An 18,111-nucleotide genomic window follows, 5' to 3' on the forward strand; every position below is an offset into this window, starting at 1 on the left:
ACAGTTTTGGACATACCATTTACAATTCAGGCATTTAGCAGACGCTCTTATCCAGAGCGACTCACATACATCAAATGGCACAGTGTAGTGCCTCAGTAAACTAGGATCACAGGTAAACCAAGAAGCTAGCATCAGTCTAAACAACATGCTATCTAAATTCACTTTTAACCATTGCATAAGTCTGAATGGTCACCAAAACTACAAGGTTTCTACCCGACAGCAACGATAGTATAGTATGCATGTATATAAAATAATATTTTATTTTATTGTTATTAGATTAGATATAGATATTGATGAACGTACCATTTGGAGGGTCACGTCTCTTCTCTGTGAACACAGACAGGTCATATAATCATTAAATGATGTAGTTTGGTGCTTAGGCTCGTGTTAGTGAGGAAAAGGAAATGTGTGTGAGTGTGCGGGTCGAAGGTCGTACGACAGAGAGAGAGAGAGGAGAAAGAAAGAAAAAAAGGTCGATTTTCAAGCAAAGGGCGACATCGGCGACATTGTGGTGCAAGCGGCGAGAGAGAGTTGGTGGACTGAGCCAGGCTTTGGCTGTTATTAGTTTGTTGGGTAGAGTGAACTAACACACACACCCTCCAAAGGAGAGAACAAAGGTGCCTCTCGTCCAGTATGATAGGTTAGACCCCTATAGAACTCATCCTCCATGGCTGGAGGCGATGAGGTAGAGACACACAGAGCTGGTTAATAAGATGTAGGGTTACTCTGCACCACCAGCGGACGCTCTCCAGAGACAACACACACACACACACACACACACACACACACACACACACACACACACAATCCTGATGGCTTGAGTATCATCATGGCTGAGAGAAAAGAAGTAGCAACCTTAGAGCTGAGACTGGCAGCCCGTTACACAGGGCTGAGAGAGAGAGAGGGCGGGGGGAGAGGGAGGGAGAGGGAGAAAGAGAGAGAGAGAGAGAGGAGAGAGAGGAGAGAGAGAGAGAGAGAGAGAGAGAGAGAGAGAGAGAAAGAGAGAGTCTCGGTAACAATGCAATCAGTGCTCTCAGGAAGAGACCCTCAGCAGAGGAAGAGTTGGTCGCTCTTAAATCAAGTGAACATGATGGAAGAGTAAAGTAGTGAGTGAATGGTAATACAGAGCGGTACCTCAAGCCGTTATGTATATGAGTTTGAGGCGGAATATAGATGTGAAGTGAAATCTGATTGATTGATTAGTCATCAGTACGGACGGCCGAGTTGAACGTTTAGGACCATGTGTCCAAAATATTCACAGCACAATTCTTCATCAATAGACAGACATACTACAATGTAATGCTTTTTTCATTGATTGATTTCAATTGATTGTTTCAACACCTCAGTTCATAGTAACAATTAAAAACAAAATGTATTTGAATTAACCACTAAAACACTCTAGTCTAGACTTGTAAACTAGACCCGAGTTGGCTCTGTACTTGGTACCGCCCCCCCCCCCCACCTACAACAAATCTATTTGCCACAAATAGCCAACCTACAAGCTCACAACGGTGAGCTTGTAGATCTGCTAATTGTGTCTAATATCGCACCCAGAATATGGATGCTGGGGTTCAAGTGGTTAAGCTGCGCCTCGCTTGGGGGAGTTGAGGTGAAAGCATTCTTGGGTTTCACCTCTATTCATAATCATAAACATCTTACAGGCTGCATCCACCAGTGACCATGATTGAATCTTTGATTAAATGAAATATTTTTTTTACATAATTTGTTATTTTGATAATGAAATCAACTTTGATTTTACATGAGTGTCTGAGGGACCGGCGCAAAGATTAGCAAGCGTTCCCAACTTGCATTAATCAAATCTGTAGATGTTAGGTTTAAAGGGATAGTTCACACCCATATTTTTTTGTTTTTGTCGCTTTCCTAAGCCAATAATTTGATGACCAGCAGCGGTTCCGGTATGAGACACAAAGAGTCTCCTTTACGTCTCCTACTGGAACCGCTGCCTACCGGTCCGCTGGTCATCAAATTATTGGCGACAAAAACGAAAACATTTCCATGAATTCAATGGGGTGACTAATCGATAGAAAAAAAATATTTGTTTGGGTGAACTATCCCTTCAAGAACGCTGCAGTACAGGAACATATTCAAAATATTATTCATGATGGTGTTGTTAACAGACCCAGGCAAAATATAATGAATATAACTTAAAATAATTTGCCTCATAAATACTATGAAAATATTTCCATTATTCCAAAGGGTTTCCAATGTTTCAACTACTTGAGGCATGCCTGATTTGTAGACGTTTTAACAGCTTCAGAGTTGTTACGGTGTCAGGGAAATATACCAAACACACCTGAAGTAGTTCAAACCTCAAGTGGACACATCACTTGATCATGCAGATCCAATGACCTTTGTTTTATTTCACTAAACCAATGTTCAGATGCTTTTTAACCACATTCAAATACAAAAATAATACTGCCGTCATTTTGCCCAGGACTGATGGCTGAGTTAAACAGGTGCTTACAGTAGGTATGTGTGTAGTAGTCGAAAGGTGAGATACACAGGCAGGTAGGCACAGGGTAGGTACAGGGTAGTGTGGGTAGATATGGTACGTACATGGTATGTTAGGTAGGTACAGGGTGGGTGGGTAGGCAGGTAGGTAGGTACAGGGTGGGTAAGTAGGTAGGTAGGTAGTTGTTACAGGGTGGGTGGGTGGGTAGTTGGTACAGGGTGGGTAGGTAGGTAGGTATGTAGGTAGGTTGGTACAGGGTGGGTAGGTAGGCATAGGTTGGTTGGTACGTACAGGGTAGGTAGGTAGGTAGGTACAGGGTAGGGTCAGGTCGTTAGGTTAAGTAGGTAGTAGGGCTGCGCGATATGACGTCAAATCAAAATACTGTTTATTTCAAACTTGTCCCTCAACTGTCTGACAAGGTCTGTATTGTAAATTATATAAAGTGTTTGTTCAATAACATGATGTCTCCCCTGCTCTTTAGTGAACAGAAAAGGCATTTTCAGGTTGGTATACCAATTTTATCAAATTAGGAGAGAAAACATGCACAGAATACAGATTAAACAAGTGAAATTGGTGATGGCACTAAGAAATGAGCAGACAAAATGGAACTGGAACACTATAAAATTAAAGCTGATAAATGGGTACTCTTTCACGATCAGCTGAAAATGTTCAACCCACCTGAAAATGTATTTTCTGTTTATTAAAGAGCTGGAGAGACAGGGAGACCCCTGTTGCTGAACAACCACTCTATAGCAATGAGTACTATCAGAAATAATGCTTTAACCTTTTAACAAAAAACTTTTTGTTTTAACCAAAAAAATATCACTTACCCTAACTTTAAGTCGTGAGAGATTTTAAATGTTGATTTGGATACATTTTTGGTTAATTGCCCAGCCCTAGTAGGTGGATAGGTAAAGGGTAGGTAGGTAGGTAGGTAGGTAGGTGGTGGTATAGGGTAGGTGAATAGATATGAGGTTAGGTATGCAGGTTAGGCAGATAGACTGTGTTTGACAGTAGGTCAATATGTACCACTTTTCCTTTGTCTTCTGCCCATTAGTTCTGAAAGGGCTCCTCTGAAACGCTTGGCCTCCTCCTCATTGGCAAAGTTCAGACCCACCTGCGTATTCTACACACACATACACACACACAGATTAATGCAATAAACAATCAAATAATAAAACAATCTAAATTAAATGAGAAAACACTTTTTTTTAAATGAAATTACAAGAATATGGTTGGTATAACATGCCCATATATGGAGATTTGAGTGTCACAAACACACATCAAACGTAACATGCCCATATATGGAGAGGTGAGCGTCACAAACACGCATCAAGTAACATGCCTATATAGGGAGAGGTGAGTGTCACAAATATGCATCACAAACCCCAATATGTGCTTTATGGGCATATACTGATGACATCAGGGATCTCCATATATGAGCAAAAAAGGGACACAGACAGACAGATACAGAGATCTCCATATTTAGGCATAAAAGGGACACAGACAGACGGCTACAACGGGTACTCTGACAACGGGTACAACGGAAGTGGTCGGCGAGTAAACAGATCGTTAAGCACTTCACACTGCCCGAGTCTCTTTCTTGAAATCGGGCTATATATATCGTTGTGGTTCTCGCACGATTGATTGGTCGGCGAGAGGAGTTCACCCATTGCAAGATATTTCACCACTATGTGATCCCGACCCAATACATACATTTGTTTTTATTCCAATTAGTCCGATTAGTCGTTTTGAAATTCCTTTTAAAAAAACATCCCCAGTTCACTTTGTCCAGTTTAATATGACCTAAGTCTTTCCTGCCATGTTTACAGTGAGTGGTTCCTCTGCTCTTATCATTACAAAGCCTTGCAGCTCCAACATACAGGAGTCCCTCCCTGTTGCATTAGCCAACATCCAAGGTGTTTGTGGAGCAAACAAAAGGGTCTAGTCATGTGAAAGGCCTCAAATATGAGATAAGACACACGTTCTGCTCTCTGCCAGTTTGTTAGCTGCTACTTACTACAATAGCCAATTCTGTCCTTGCCCTCTCAGAGAGAGACCATGAAATAAAATGTATCAACATAAGCATTAAAATGTAATTCAATCCAATAAGCAGCAGATTGAACAACAGAAATACTCACATCTCCAGCAAACGTCAAGAAGTAAGATTTGGGTGCATTAAGGTTGAAGTTGCTGTACAGCTCCTGTTCAAACGTGGTCTTTCCATCCTGTGAACAATCAGCAAAAAAATATAATTTAATTAAGGAGAGATGCAACCGGCTAATCAAACAAATTGATTTAATTGATTATAAACAAATATTTTCAAAAATAGCTAAAATAGCCGATCTACAATGCTTCACGTTTTGCGCTTGTAGATCGGCTATTTTCAAAATGTTTGCATGCATGACAATGTATACAATAGGACGTAAGTGCTTATCAGACTAATCAATTTAGACAATAGAATGTTTTCATGTTTTTATTGTATTTTTCTAAACACGCTTCTCGATTATTCGATTTATAGAAAGAGCAGTCAGCTATAATCGAATAATCATCTGGTGTATAATCGGCAGATGATCAGAGATCTCTGTCTACTAATACAGTACGTCTGGGGAAATATAAATTCAATGTGTGGGCTAGAACAGCGGAGAAAACCTACTGCCTACTGCATGAGAAACCAACCCTGACACCGGGACTGGACTGCTGTAATTACAATATGGCCAAATACATATAATTTTGGGGGTCCTTGACATAAAAAAAGATTGAGTACCACTGATATAGAAACATACGTTTTTCAGAAAACTGTTGAGATTTAGGAGACATGTAGAATCGGCTTCAGGTCTCAATGGGTTAATGACCACCCTAAAGTCTTTGCATTGGTTCTTGCGATGCTGTTATTTTTAACATTTCCGAAATGTTTGCACCCAGTTTTAGCCCATTCATTGAATTTAGATGTCACCACAGCAGACATATCGGCAGGTGGAGATATTCGATCGTCTGGCTACGTGAGACTAATCATAATCAATCAGAGTTCTACTTCTCAAGAGTCCTTGACCTGCTATAGTTCCAGAACAGAACATCAGTGGTAGCAGTGCACCACAACACACCACGGTGCACTCATGAACGTTTTGCATGAACTGACCTTGATGTCGAGGACCCTGATATAATAGGAGCGCTGGGGGTTGTCTTTGACCAGACAGGCCACCCCACAGCAACGCTTGGTCCACGCAGACGACCTCTCTGCCAGGAACACCTGGACGATTGCAGACGACAGGGTCTGGATGGATGGAGGGGGGAAAAACACACAGTCAACACATGGCCTTGTCTCTTCACAGCTCTGACCATACATTGTATTATAAACTGATGTTCTGCTTCGCCGATTTTTTTTTTTTCACGATCTTTAACACATTGAATGCCTAAAACGAATTAACTCGTTTTTAGCTTTTCATCACTTGAGTGCCAAGATCTGCTAAAAACGAGTTAACTTTTTTTTTTTTCTACTTTTTTTTTTTTTAATTTGACCCAAAGACCAAGGAGATATGAATTTTCGAAGATCTTTACTCTCATCCACTTCCTTGTTAACTTAAAACTTTAAAATTTTGTATCTCGGCTCCTGAGTACTTTTTTTTTTTCCATTGAAAAATCTCTGGCATGAATAACAATAGGCAGTGAAAATAATTCTGGCAGTCAATGTGTTAATATTTCTCCAAAGACATTAACGTGTTACTGAACCGACCTGCATAATTGAGAAAATGTTGGCTAAACATCATTACAGTTAATAAGTCACAGTGAGTGACAGACGTCTGAATTTAATTAGTAAAATCAATCTTTTCTCCAGGGACTGTTTTCGGCTAAACAACGTCAAATCAATCTGCACTTTAAAATGCCGAAAGTAACAGATACTAGCTCACAACACACTGTGAGCTTGTAGAGCGGTCATTTTCGGTGCGAGACACGATGTGCAAACAAATCAGGCTTGAGGGAGACCTATCCTGAGACAAAGATGGTGAGTTGTGGTATACTGCACGTTGTGGGTATAAAAACGATTGAAAAAAAAACTAACAAACATGATAACAGACTGCAGTCAAGTTAGTCCACTCCATATTTAACTTATCTTATTCTAACGTTTTTCTTATTTCAAGAACCCCCAGTTTGGTTTAAGCTTTAAGCTACGGACGCCTATGACTTTGACAGTCTACAAATGGATCCATTCCATGGTTCCATTTGTAGACTCTCGACGTTACATTCATTCAATCTTTATTTCAGACACAAGGACCATTGTGTCTGTATCAAACAGGACCCCACTTTGAGAGCTTTCGGCCCCAAAATAATAATGATGGCATACGTACAGGCTAAGTGAAGAAATATTTGCGGTAGAGAATAGTTTCCGGACACAGTGTGAGATGACATGACAGATATGTAATTGGCCAGCGATAATACAACTCTGTAAATTACCATAACACTTAAAGGCTCACAGATAGACAGACAAATAGTGAGAAAACTACTGGAAAGAACTACTTTAAAGTATGACGTGGAAGTAGTCTAGACTCTAGACTGATCACTCTGTTTCAATCAGAAGATTTACAGACAGGCTGGCGGCGCACTCTTAATTTGCTGTCGTTGTTGTTAATTAACCGAAAGCCAGTGTAGAAAGGTGCCTATCTGACAGATGAGGCAAAAGGACAAGTGTCAGTGGGTTTAATTGGGACACTAAAAGGCTGTTTTATTAAGGCATCATTATCACTGTCATACAGGCATCGTAGAAAGATGTCTACTAGAATACACATCACTGTCAGTTCCTGGAGGGACCGTCACAACCAAACAGCCGATGAGCGTTAAATGGTAAATAGACTGCATTTATATAGGGCCTTTCTCCAAAGCGCTTTAGATTGCATTTCCCATTCACACACACACATTCACACACCGATGGCAGATGGAGGAATCCATGGAAGGCACCAACCTGCTCATCAGGAGCAGTTTGGGTCTTGCTCAAGGACAGCGGACTACTCAAGGACTTCGACACACAGCCAGGAGGAGCCTGGCTGGGATCGAACCTGGAACCTTCCGAATTCCAAGACGACCGCTCTACTGTACCTCCTGAGCCACTGCAGCCCTGATATGATTGATCGTGACACTAGGAAGTGAGACTGCAGTGCCTGGTGTGAATTACCACACTGTGCTACAAAAAACGCCAGGCTAGCATCTAAGAAACGCATGCACAGAGTAATCACATAGCTGGTGTTGAGCTTAACAGAGAGTCACTAGAGTAGACACAGAGCCTGTTACCCACAAATCGAGTGAACGATGCAGACAAGGACGTAACCAACCACTTTTGGCAAAAATAGCAGAGGTACAAGCTCAGAATGTGTCACACTCACAACGCAATGAGTAGTGGGATTGTACATCGGCTATTTTCGGCAAAGAGATTTGGAGTAGAGGGTAAAAGCAGGGGGCCAATGATAGACCCTGGTGGTGGGATATATATATATATATATATATATAGTGGTTAACTGGCAGGCCCCAATAAGTGGTTCTGTTCGCAGCCCACCCATCTGACCACTTATGTTAAGTGAACAGATGGGTGGGCCACGTGCGTTTTCAGAGCATGTTTATTTTAATATGATCAGTCGATTGTGTTCCACCTTGAAACAATGGAACTGACACTTAAAGTTAAAGGAGTAGTTCACCCAAGAAATTACTTATTTTCTATCACACACACACACCCCATGAATGAAATTCATGTTTGATTTTTTTGTAATTTACTCATTTAGTACTCATTTAAGTTCCTGTTCATTGGTATCACAATGAAAACTCATTTTGAGATTTTAAAAATTGTATCAGTAAAATGTTAGTGTTTTGCCATTTATATTTATGGGGGCCCAATTGCAATATCCTAATGGCCCACCAGCGGTTGAGAATCGCTGCCCTAAGTCATTCTGTCTGTCTTTTTTGACAGTCTGCGACAGTTACAGTATAATACGGCACTAGAGTCTAGACAGCAGTTATGCTGCGTTATAATCAGACAGTGAGACTGGAAGGATGTTCACTCAGGCCAGGTCCGTGTCATTCTAACACTACATTACACTACACACACACACCGCCAGCTGCATGTCCACTACACAGACCCACACATTGTAGACTAATCACTGGCGACAGCTTAAGTGACTGGCAATGACATGAGTTATTCAGAATTTAAGGGTTCACCTTAACCTGGGTAGAACAAAACAATCCCCACCGCGTGACCTGAGGTCTGAAGAACACACACACACACACACACACACTGAGTCTGGGTCTCACTCTGTCTAACTAGTAACTAACATGATGTAGACCGACAGACAGACAGCACAGAAATGATACACCATGAACTGGAAGTAGCATCCCTTTAGTGGTGCTATTGTCAAAAATAGCCGATCTACAAGCTCAACAACAGCTCAAGAGTCAAGAGCTTGTTCATTGGCTATTTTTTATATTTTTGCACTACACCATTGTATGACAAAGTATAAAATAGTGCTTTAGTGATTAATCAGACTAATAAATGTAGTCAATTATAATAAAATACTTTTGCAATTATAATAAAATACTTTTGCATTGATATGTTGAAGTGTGTTGCTGCCATGTCAGGAAAGACAAATTCTGGTTTTAACGAGAAAAACATTCTGGTTTTAAGATGCGTATCATGTTATAACATGTGATAATTATGTTATAATAACGTGATGATTACGTATCTTGTTAAAACCAGAATTCGTTCTTTTTTCCTGACATGGCAGCAATATGCTTCCACAACAGAAAATACACATCTCAATTATTTGCTAAGAAAATTATCAATAGTTCGCAGCCCTAAATTAGAACTTTTTAAAAAGTCTCCTTCTGTCACGCAGACATACATTAAATGAATAAAGTGAAAGGACAGAAAGATTCCTGTTAAAGTACACACCAAACCTAGAGTTAATTTAATTCTGAGAATGTAAGAACTGACCCATAAAGGTCCACACGGAGGCCAGTAATGTGGCCCTTAAGCAAGGCACTGAATCCCAAACCCATGCTTCAGGGCAACCATGAATGATTTATCTCATAAAAATGTATGCATAATATCGCCGCTTGTCAGGCAGAAAACATCTATCTCCATAATTGTCTCCGCCAGGCCGTAAGGCATGGCGAGAGAGTATGTTTTACCCTCCGTCCGTGTGTCCGTCCGTGTGTCCGTGTGTCCGTCCGTCCGTCCGTGTGTTACCACCAAATCTCCGGCACCGTTGGCCCGGTCGCTGCGAAACTGTGCACACACACTCCCTGGATGCCAATTCAGAACCTCTGCCTCAACTTTTTCATATGGGCCTGTTATAGCGCCACCAGGAGGCCGATTTGTGCAAAACCCATTTTTTTCACATTATTCCTACAGTTTTTAACCAAACGTCATGCAAATCGGTACACAGTATCTCTATAGTCATGTGATCAACCCTGATCTGTCCGATTTCCCATATTCCATCCTTATTGGTTAAGGTTGCCATCCAAAGTTTGCAGGATTGGTCCGTTTTGAACAAACTGCCTCAAACCATGAACGCAGCGTGCGATTGCCGTGAAATTTCACACGCACATTCCCACTAGGCCAAGGAAGAAATGCCACCCTTTTCACATTGGCCTGTTATAGCGCCACCAGCAGGTCTAATTTAGCAAAACACATTTTTGGAACAAAATGCTTCAAATCATGAATGCAGTGTCCGATTGCCGTGAACGACCTAAGAATAAATGGCACCCTTTTCACATTGGCCTATTATAGCGCCACCAGGAGGCCACAATAACGTATCTGACCTGGCGGAGACCTGTGCTCCGAGGAGCACTTTATCTAGTTGATGTTTTTTTTCATGAATAATTATGCCCCATTTTATATTTTAATTGTATGAAAGTGTCACGCAAATCCACTGGAACACTTTTTTTTTTACGTCTTCTGGAAAGTAACAGTTTTGGACATACAAGGTCTCCAACTGACAGGGACAATGTGCATAATAAACTATGTGTGTGTGTGCATGTGCGTGTGTGTGTGTGCGTGCGAGTGCGGGCGTGTGTGAGCGCGGCAGGAATGTGACATAACACTCATTTTAATTGTGTCCAGCAGGACAAAAATGACATAATTGATTTACATGTTCCAAAACTCCGCCGTCAGAAAATTCCACTGGCGAAAGGTTGCCATGGTGACTTCGGAATGTCTGACTCGCAGGAATAACGTTGTGATGTCAACGGTTCTCCGTCTAGAGTCGGCCAATCAGCCATCAAATTGAATCAGTGTCTCTCTCTGCGGTCCATAGACACTCTACTTCCTGTCCTGGCCAGCCTCCTTCTCACCAGTGGTGGAAGAAATACTCAGGTTTTTGGGGTCATTTTAACGTCGTCTACTCAGGCTGTGAGCACTCCAGACAGTTTTGAAGTTGCTTGATTCAGTATTTATATATTTTATGTCCAACCCATTGTAACTTGTGCAAAATGTAAAAATAAAATAAAAAAAGGAAAAAAGGAATTGAAAAGACACAGCCCCTTCACGCATTAGAAGGGCACTATCAGTCACCAGAACCAAGGATGTGCGTTTTCAATGAATATAACATGGTTAAAATGGAGTTTGAAGTTACAATGAGTTGTGAGCTTATTGATCGGCTATTTTCGACAAATAAATTTGGTTTAGACAGAAATACCTGCAGGCCAAGTATAGAGCCCTGGGGGACCCCAGTAAGTGGTTAGAAGATGCAAACCCAACTCTGCCTATAAAGTATTTCCGATTGCGCTTCTGACGTGGAGGAGGAGCGCTATTAAATATTCATAGGTGACCTCTCAGGTCATCTGGGGCAGGTCTGCTTTCTGTTCCCAGAGTCTGAACTAAACATGGGCGAAGCAGAGTTCAGTTTTTTATGCGCCACATACCTGAAACGAACTGCCAGAAAACAGCAGGTCTGCTACAACTCTGAGTTCTTTTAAAACAAAGCTGAAGACACAAACGCATTTGAAGTACATAATGTAGATCTTAGCAATCTCACACAGTCTTGTAGCCTGCCAAGCTACTGAACATAAAGTCAAGTCAAGTCACCTTTATTTGTATACCTTTACAGCATTTAAAAACAACAGAAGTTGACCCAAAGTGCTTTACATTCACAATAGCATCAGCATAAAAGGTGAGTGTGTCCCTTAATATAATGACAAGGACAGGAGCCAATCGATGAGTAATATAGAACCGCAACAGAACACCAAGAGAATACCAAGCATGGTGTAGAAATATGCTCTCGTGACATTCTTACTCTTATTACAAGTCTGTTACCTTGTCCATTTCCAATCAGCACAGCCAACTATTTATCTATCCAACTATTTATCTATCCAACTATCGACTTCATCCTGTATCCTGTATGAGTTCTCTCTTCTGATTTGATCAAATTGGTATCCCTATTCCCTACCTGGCTGAAAATGTATTTTCTGTTCACTAAAGAGCTGGAGAGACCAGGAGAGCCGATTACTGAACAAACATTCTATATCTATTATTACTACTGAAATATAGAGCTAGCTGCTAGCCAACACTACTTTACACTCCTTTCAAGATACAGCGACATTAGCTAAAGTTAGATTTTAAGTTTTTGAATGTCCCGCCCCACGATCACAAACTTATACATTACATACAATACAAGTAAATGACAAGTAAAAGAGGGTTGTTGTTGCTTTTTGTGGTACAAGAGGCCCTGAGGATGTTCAATGTTTACACAGACACCAGCTTAACTAGGAGTCAGCTGTCTTTGATATGGAGCCGAGATCACAGTGAAACAGCAGGCTGAGGAGGGAAGCAGTGAGGCTCTAACGGTCTGCCTCAGACTGACAACAGTAGGGGGTGACACACACACACACACACACACACACACACACACACACACACACACACACACACACACACACACACACACACACACACACACACACACACACACACACACACACACACACACACACACACACACACACACACACACACACACACACACACACACACTCTCCAATTAAGATCAGAGACTTGTTCCCACTCCCCAGGTTTTACAGGTAGCCGCAGGTCAGTCCTGGTTCACATGCATAAAAGAGGCTGATCAAACACTTACAGCCTGCTAACAGGAAGTGTGCTGACTGGCTCCAGAGGGATTTGGATCCTAAGCACCTCACCACGCCCCCTCAATCAATACGTTTGAACGATGCTCTTTTCTTATTTTCCAGTAATGCTGCGTGCGTGCGTGTGTGTGGTGGAGAAGTAACACTTCTGAATGTATACAGTCGAGTCAGCCTAGGGAGAGCATATAAGAGCATACAGTACAGTACCAGTCTAATGCTGGTAAATCCTTCATTGCCAGGTACAACACCATATTCAACCTGGTATTTCAGGAAAGCAGGCATTATGTCTTCGCTGTCGGATTTAAATCTTGTATGTCCAAAACTGCCTGGTACTGTTCAGAAAGTGTTCCAATGGATGCAATGTAGTTATTAAGTCATAAGCTCTTGGTAATACTTTTCATTGATTCAATATTTATAAAACCTACAGACACACCTACCACTTTCACTAATACTTTGTTGAAATATAGCGAAAATAGCACGCAGTACTGCAAGCTCCCAGCACATTGTGATACGACACGTTGTGAGCTTGTAGATTGGCAATGTTATATACTTTTGTGTGACACTGTTGTAGGACAAAGTAGGGCATTCATTTATGGGGGGAGGAGGAAAAAGTTACATTTGTTTCCGTTTCTGCCCGACAACAACGATGTGGAGATTCAAAAACGTTAATGGGGCAACCACACATGCAAATCCTTGTATTAACCACCGTATGCCAAGAGACAAGAGAGCAATCTTCTGAGAATCCCACTGTTGAAGCGCAACCTCTTTTTCTAACCAAGTAATATTTTTTTTCGATTTGCTGCTCCAATTAAAAAACGGACAAATACAACTACGGCAGCCACGCCATTTGAGGTAAGCACTGCTCTGAGGAAGGGTCTTTGTCGAAACGTGCAAGCACTTGCTTTTTTGTGATACGAGCCAAATTTGAGTATTTTGTCCCATTTGACTTGAAGTCTGTTCAACCTTGTGCAACCATTTTCATATCTTTTGGAATATTGTTTACCAGATTTTCAGGATTTGGGTTTAGCATTCCACTGACAATCCCTATGTTGAATCACAACTTCTTTTCTAACTCGGACCAAAGAGGACAGTTTTGTGCCTTACCATGCAACAAACCTCAAATCAGTGTAGATTCTGTAGAACGAAGTTGATTACTTAGATAAGTGGCCTTATTTATTAGCCTAGTATGATCACTCCTTTCATAATAATGATTCCCTCTCTCTCCACCTGAACAAATGAAGACTGAGCATGCTGTACTCTAGAGTGTTGTCCTATAGTTGGTCCCTATAGGAACTATAATCTAGTTAACTGGGTTACACCCTCAGGGCTTCATGACTGACTGCACTGGCTAGCATGAATGAGTACTATGTTCTTTGATGAGACATGCACAACATTCACCGAGGTCATGTCACAGAGGCTGCAGGATAACATAATATAATCAGAATTCAATTGTTGATAAATTCCACATATGATAGACTGATCATATGATAGATTGTACATTCATATATTAGGCTAATTTATTTGGCAATAGATGTATAACGTTTATCTATTCACTGTTGATACCTATGGCTGTACCTATTGACATAATCTAAGCTCATTATTTTATGTTCTTGACCTTTATGCTTACCACTACCTATTATGCTGCTGCTATGACACCTGAATTTCCTTCTCGGATCAATAAAGGTTTATCTTATCTTGTAAAGCACATTGCAGTAGAATTCTTTCTACCGTCGCAACTTGATAGCCGAGTAGATGGCGCTCATACCACATGGGCTCCAATGCCTGACAGCGAGTGCCCGGTTCGATTCCCGGTCGGCCAGACCATTTGGTGCATGTCACTCTCTCTCTCCGTGTTTCTTGTCTATCACTTCACTGAATCTGTCTGAAAAAGAGCATAAAGGTTTTGGGACAGATTCTGATTTTGGAGTCCTAAACCACTGATTACCGATGTTTTGACTGATATAGATTTTCTCAACGTGTTGTGAGCTTGTAGATTTGCTGTTTCTCCAAATGTTTGCTTATTATGATGCCCAAAATAGGGACGCTAGGATTCATGTGGTTAAAGTCTCTGCCAAACAATAGAACTCAGAAAACCCAAGACTGCGTCATAAAATGCAATGAAGATATTGTTTCTGTCTCTTCTGTCCCAAATAAACTTAATTTCACTAATGAGCTGAGTTATGAATAGGGTTGCAGCAACTGTTAACAAGTTAATCAACTATTACAAAAAAATAAATCAATTTGGGCATGTCATTATAGCCAAAAATAAAAAAGAATATAGAAAATAGCAGATTTACAAGTGGTGAACTGGTAGATCACTATTCTCATACACAGTTGTGCGATGGAGCATAACATAGGGCTTAAGAGGTTAATCCATTCGTTGGTATATATATATTTTACAAAAAATAACTTTTATGTAATTGTGTAGAGCAGACGTGAAGTCCACATACCAGCTCTGCCTCTGACAGTGTGATAAACTGGTACCGGAAACGGTTCCAAATGTGATGGAACCGATTCCGGTTCCTCAATGTCGGATCCGACCGAGCACCACTCCTACCTCGATGCCTGTTCAAAGTTCAAACACAATGGACGGAAAACGTGGCATAAACTTATCTTCAATAAAGAATGGAATTAGACCATTAGCAGCCAGTGCTGTATAGCCCTGGAGGTTCATCTCCTCGTGTTGGAACTGACTGCTTCTGACAGCGCCCAAGGCTGAGCAGCCCTGTGTCTATATGACATCATCAAAGCCGGACATGAACTTACTGTTTCATTGTCTCAGTTTCTATCTTACTATCCAGCCATCCATAGAAAGCATATCATACAATAAGCATGTATACGCTATTGGCCAACAAAGAAACACTCTCTCTCTGGTTCTCGCTTTCCCATTCTCTCTCGCTCTCTCTCCCCCTCTCTCTCGTACTCAGATGAACTCTCTCCTTCTCAAACGCACGTGTTCCGCTGCACCATTTCATATACGTGTGCACTGTGCACAAATGCAAGGACACAGACCCCATTGACTCTCACACTCACACATGCTCTCTTTCTGATGTCTCTATCCCAGCCACCAGCCTCTCACACTCACTTTTTGCGGCGGCGCTCCTAAGCGGCAAGCAGTCTAGAAGAGGGTATGTCTGTCTATGTGTGCGTGCGTGCGTGCATGCACACACACACAACTAATCTTGCCAGCCACTTGACCGATCGGCCCCAAACTTTGTGGCCTAACTCCCTTAATATTTTGCACATTTTTATATATATATTTTTCTTTTTAAATACATAGGGCTCTAGGATATGTAAAAAATCTGATATCACAATTCACAATTTATTAAGATATTTCTGACCAAATACCTCCATATCGATATTTTCACGAGAATATTTTGCCAATCTACAAGCTCACAACGTGTCGTGACACGTTGCAAGCTTGTAGATATACAATACAGAGTCAACAACAGAGTCAAACGCAAAGGCAAGGGCACTGACAACACACACACACAGGGAGTACAGGGAGTACAGGAAGTGATGTGCTGATCCAGTAGAAGGCTGAGATGTAGATAGGACACTGTGACACACAGTAAAATCCTCAGTTAACTCTGAGTGTATGGAAACAAATGGACCCGTAAGGTTGCACTGCGACGCATTGTCAGCTTGTACATTCGCTATTTTCGCCTGTTATGACATACCCAGAATAGGGACGCTATAGGGTTCATGTGGTTAAAAGATTGTTGGACTAGAGTGGACAGTCCTGGAAAGGTGCATGGGAGAGCTATAGCAGGAAGAGGAAAGAAAGGGAGGCCACAAGATGTGGCCCGGGGCCCACTGGTGGGATGCAAAGGTATTGCAAGTGGGTCCCCAAATAATTGGCAAAACACAAATATTTTAATGATAATATAACATTGATATAAAAATAAATGATGACTAGTTTTTGTTTTTTTCCTTAAAAATCTTGAAAATGTGTTTTAATTGTGATACAGATAACAAAGAACTCCATTGATCCAAGCTGGAACACAATTGATTGATTGATTAAATTGATTAAAATAAACATTATATGTCTGTTGTTGTTCTCTTTTATATGTGTTGTCTGTTTTGTTGTTTTGTTTTGCTGTTTATATCCTATTCTTTTTTTCTTACTTGAGATCTGTCTATCCTGTTACTTAATCATGTTGACCTTTTGGAGATACTCAGTTTACTTGCTTCAGTAATTACTGTATTACCTGTGAGTATGTAAAAAAACATCATCTGAAAAATGCACGCGCCCCACCCATCTGACCACTTAACGCGCCAGCCGCTAAGTGGCCAGATGGGTGGGCCGCAAACACTTTCAAGATTTTAAAGTGGGCACTGATCCAGAAAGGGTTGATAACTACTGTTCTATATCTGTTGCTATTCTATTGCTGCACCTCGTGTATAATATATCTGTTACTAGATCTCCTGCTATTTGAACTGCCTCATTCCATTGCCATTTCTTCTGACCATGCACCGAATATATAATGTAATACTACTCTTGTGAGAGCAGCGTTGCTTGTCCTTTCTATTCTTCTTCCCTTTCCTGAAAACTACAAATGATGTGAGCTTTTTTCACCCACTTGTTTATACATGTAAACCTTTCATGTGACAATGTAGAAGAAACAAGCAGACTATGTGAAGCCAAGTAAAGGGAGAAGAGAAGATGAGAGGAGCGAAGCAGCCAGGGCGAGATGAAGTCGAAGAAAAAGGCATGAAAAAGGAATGGATGAGGAGGACAACAAAAAGAACAGAGAGACGTGGTAAAAAAATAAGATAAAGTTGAGGTTAGTAGAAAGAAAAGAAAGAAAGAGAGAATAGTAGGGGAGAAAAGAAGAGAAGAAAGGATGAGGGGACAGAAAAAGGATGATTGAAGGAGAATGGAGGAAAAATGGGAGTCATGTTCCGCTTGCTCCAGAGGAGGTCGACCACGAGACTTCCTGTTGGAGGGGACTGCTGATCAGGCAGTCTGCCTGCACACACACACACACACACACACACACACACACACACACACACACACACACACACACACAGAGGAAACGCTACAGAAAGAGAAAAGGACACACACACACACACACACAGACTTGGACCGTATCCAGCTTCTGCCCGGTCAGCCTCCGAGTACTGCTGATGCAGAAAACAACACAAGGAATACCAATGAGCATTACTCTGTGTGTGTGTGTGTGTGTGTGTGTGTGTGTGTGTGTGTGTGTGTGTGTGTGTGTGTGTGTGTGTGTGTGTGTGTGTGTGTGGAACAGTGCACAGGTTGAGTGTGTGTGTGTGTGTGTGTGTGTGTGTGTGTGTGTGTGTGTGTGTGTGTGTGTGTGTGTGTGTGTGTGTGTGTGTGTGTGTGTGTGTGTGTGTGTGTGTGTGTGTGTGTGTGTGTGTGTGTGTGTGTCTGTGTGTCTGTGTGTGTGTAACAGTGCACAGGTTGAACTACTTACAGTATGTGCTGTGATTCCAAATTCATGATTCACATTTGTGTCAGTATCACAGGCAGACGTTATTATTCC

The 18,111-nt window shown here is 41.4% G+C and overlaps 1 protein-coding gene across 2 annotated transcripts in view; it reads right to left on the reverse strand.

Annotated features, from left to right (window-relative positions):
• LOC311039995 (actin nucleation-promoting factor WASL-like) overlaps positions 1-18,111 on the reverse strand; it is a 50,080-nt gene that overhangs the window by 23,217 nt on the left and 8,752 nt on the right. Inside the window, exons 2-5 of one of the 2 annotated variants that reach the window (XM_084050047.1) lie at positions 5,613-5,747; positions 4,615-4,701; positions 3,503-3,599; positions 304-327 (exon numbers count right to left, since the gene is read on the reverse strand). In XM_084050047.1, coding sequence (XP_083906173.1) covers positions 304-327; positions 3,503-3,599; positions 4,615-4,701; positions 5,613-5,747 — 343 coding nt within the window. The remainder of the gene's footprint in view (positions 1-303; positions 328-3,502; positions 3,600-4,614; positions 4,702-5,612; positions 5,748-18,111) is intronic. The other variant, XM_084050048.1, reaches the window with a different exon arrangement.

This window comes from Gymnoscopelus microlampas (assembly GCF_963454915.1).
Source record: "Gymnoscopelus microlampas genome assembly, chromosome: 23".
Taxonomy (NCBI): domain Eukaryota; kingdom Metazoa; phylum Chordata; class Actinopteri; order Myctophiformes; family Myctophidae; genus Gymnoscopelus; species Gymnoscopelus microlampas.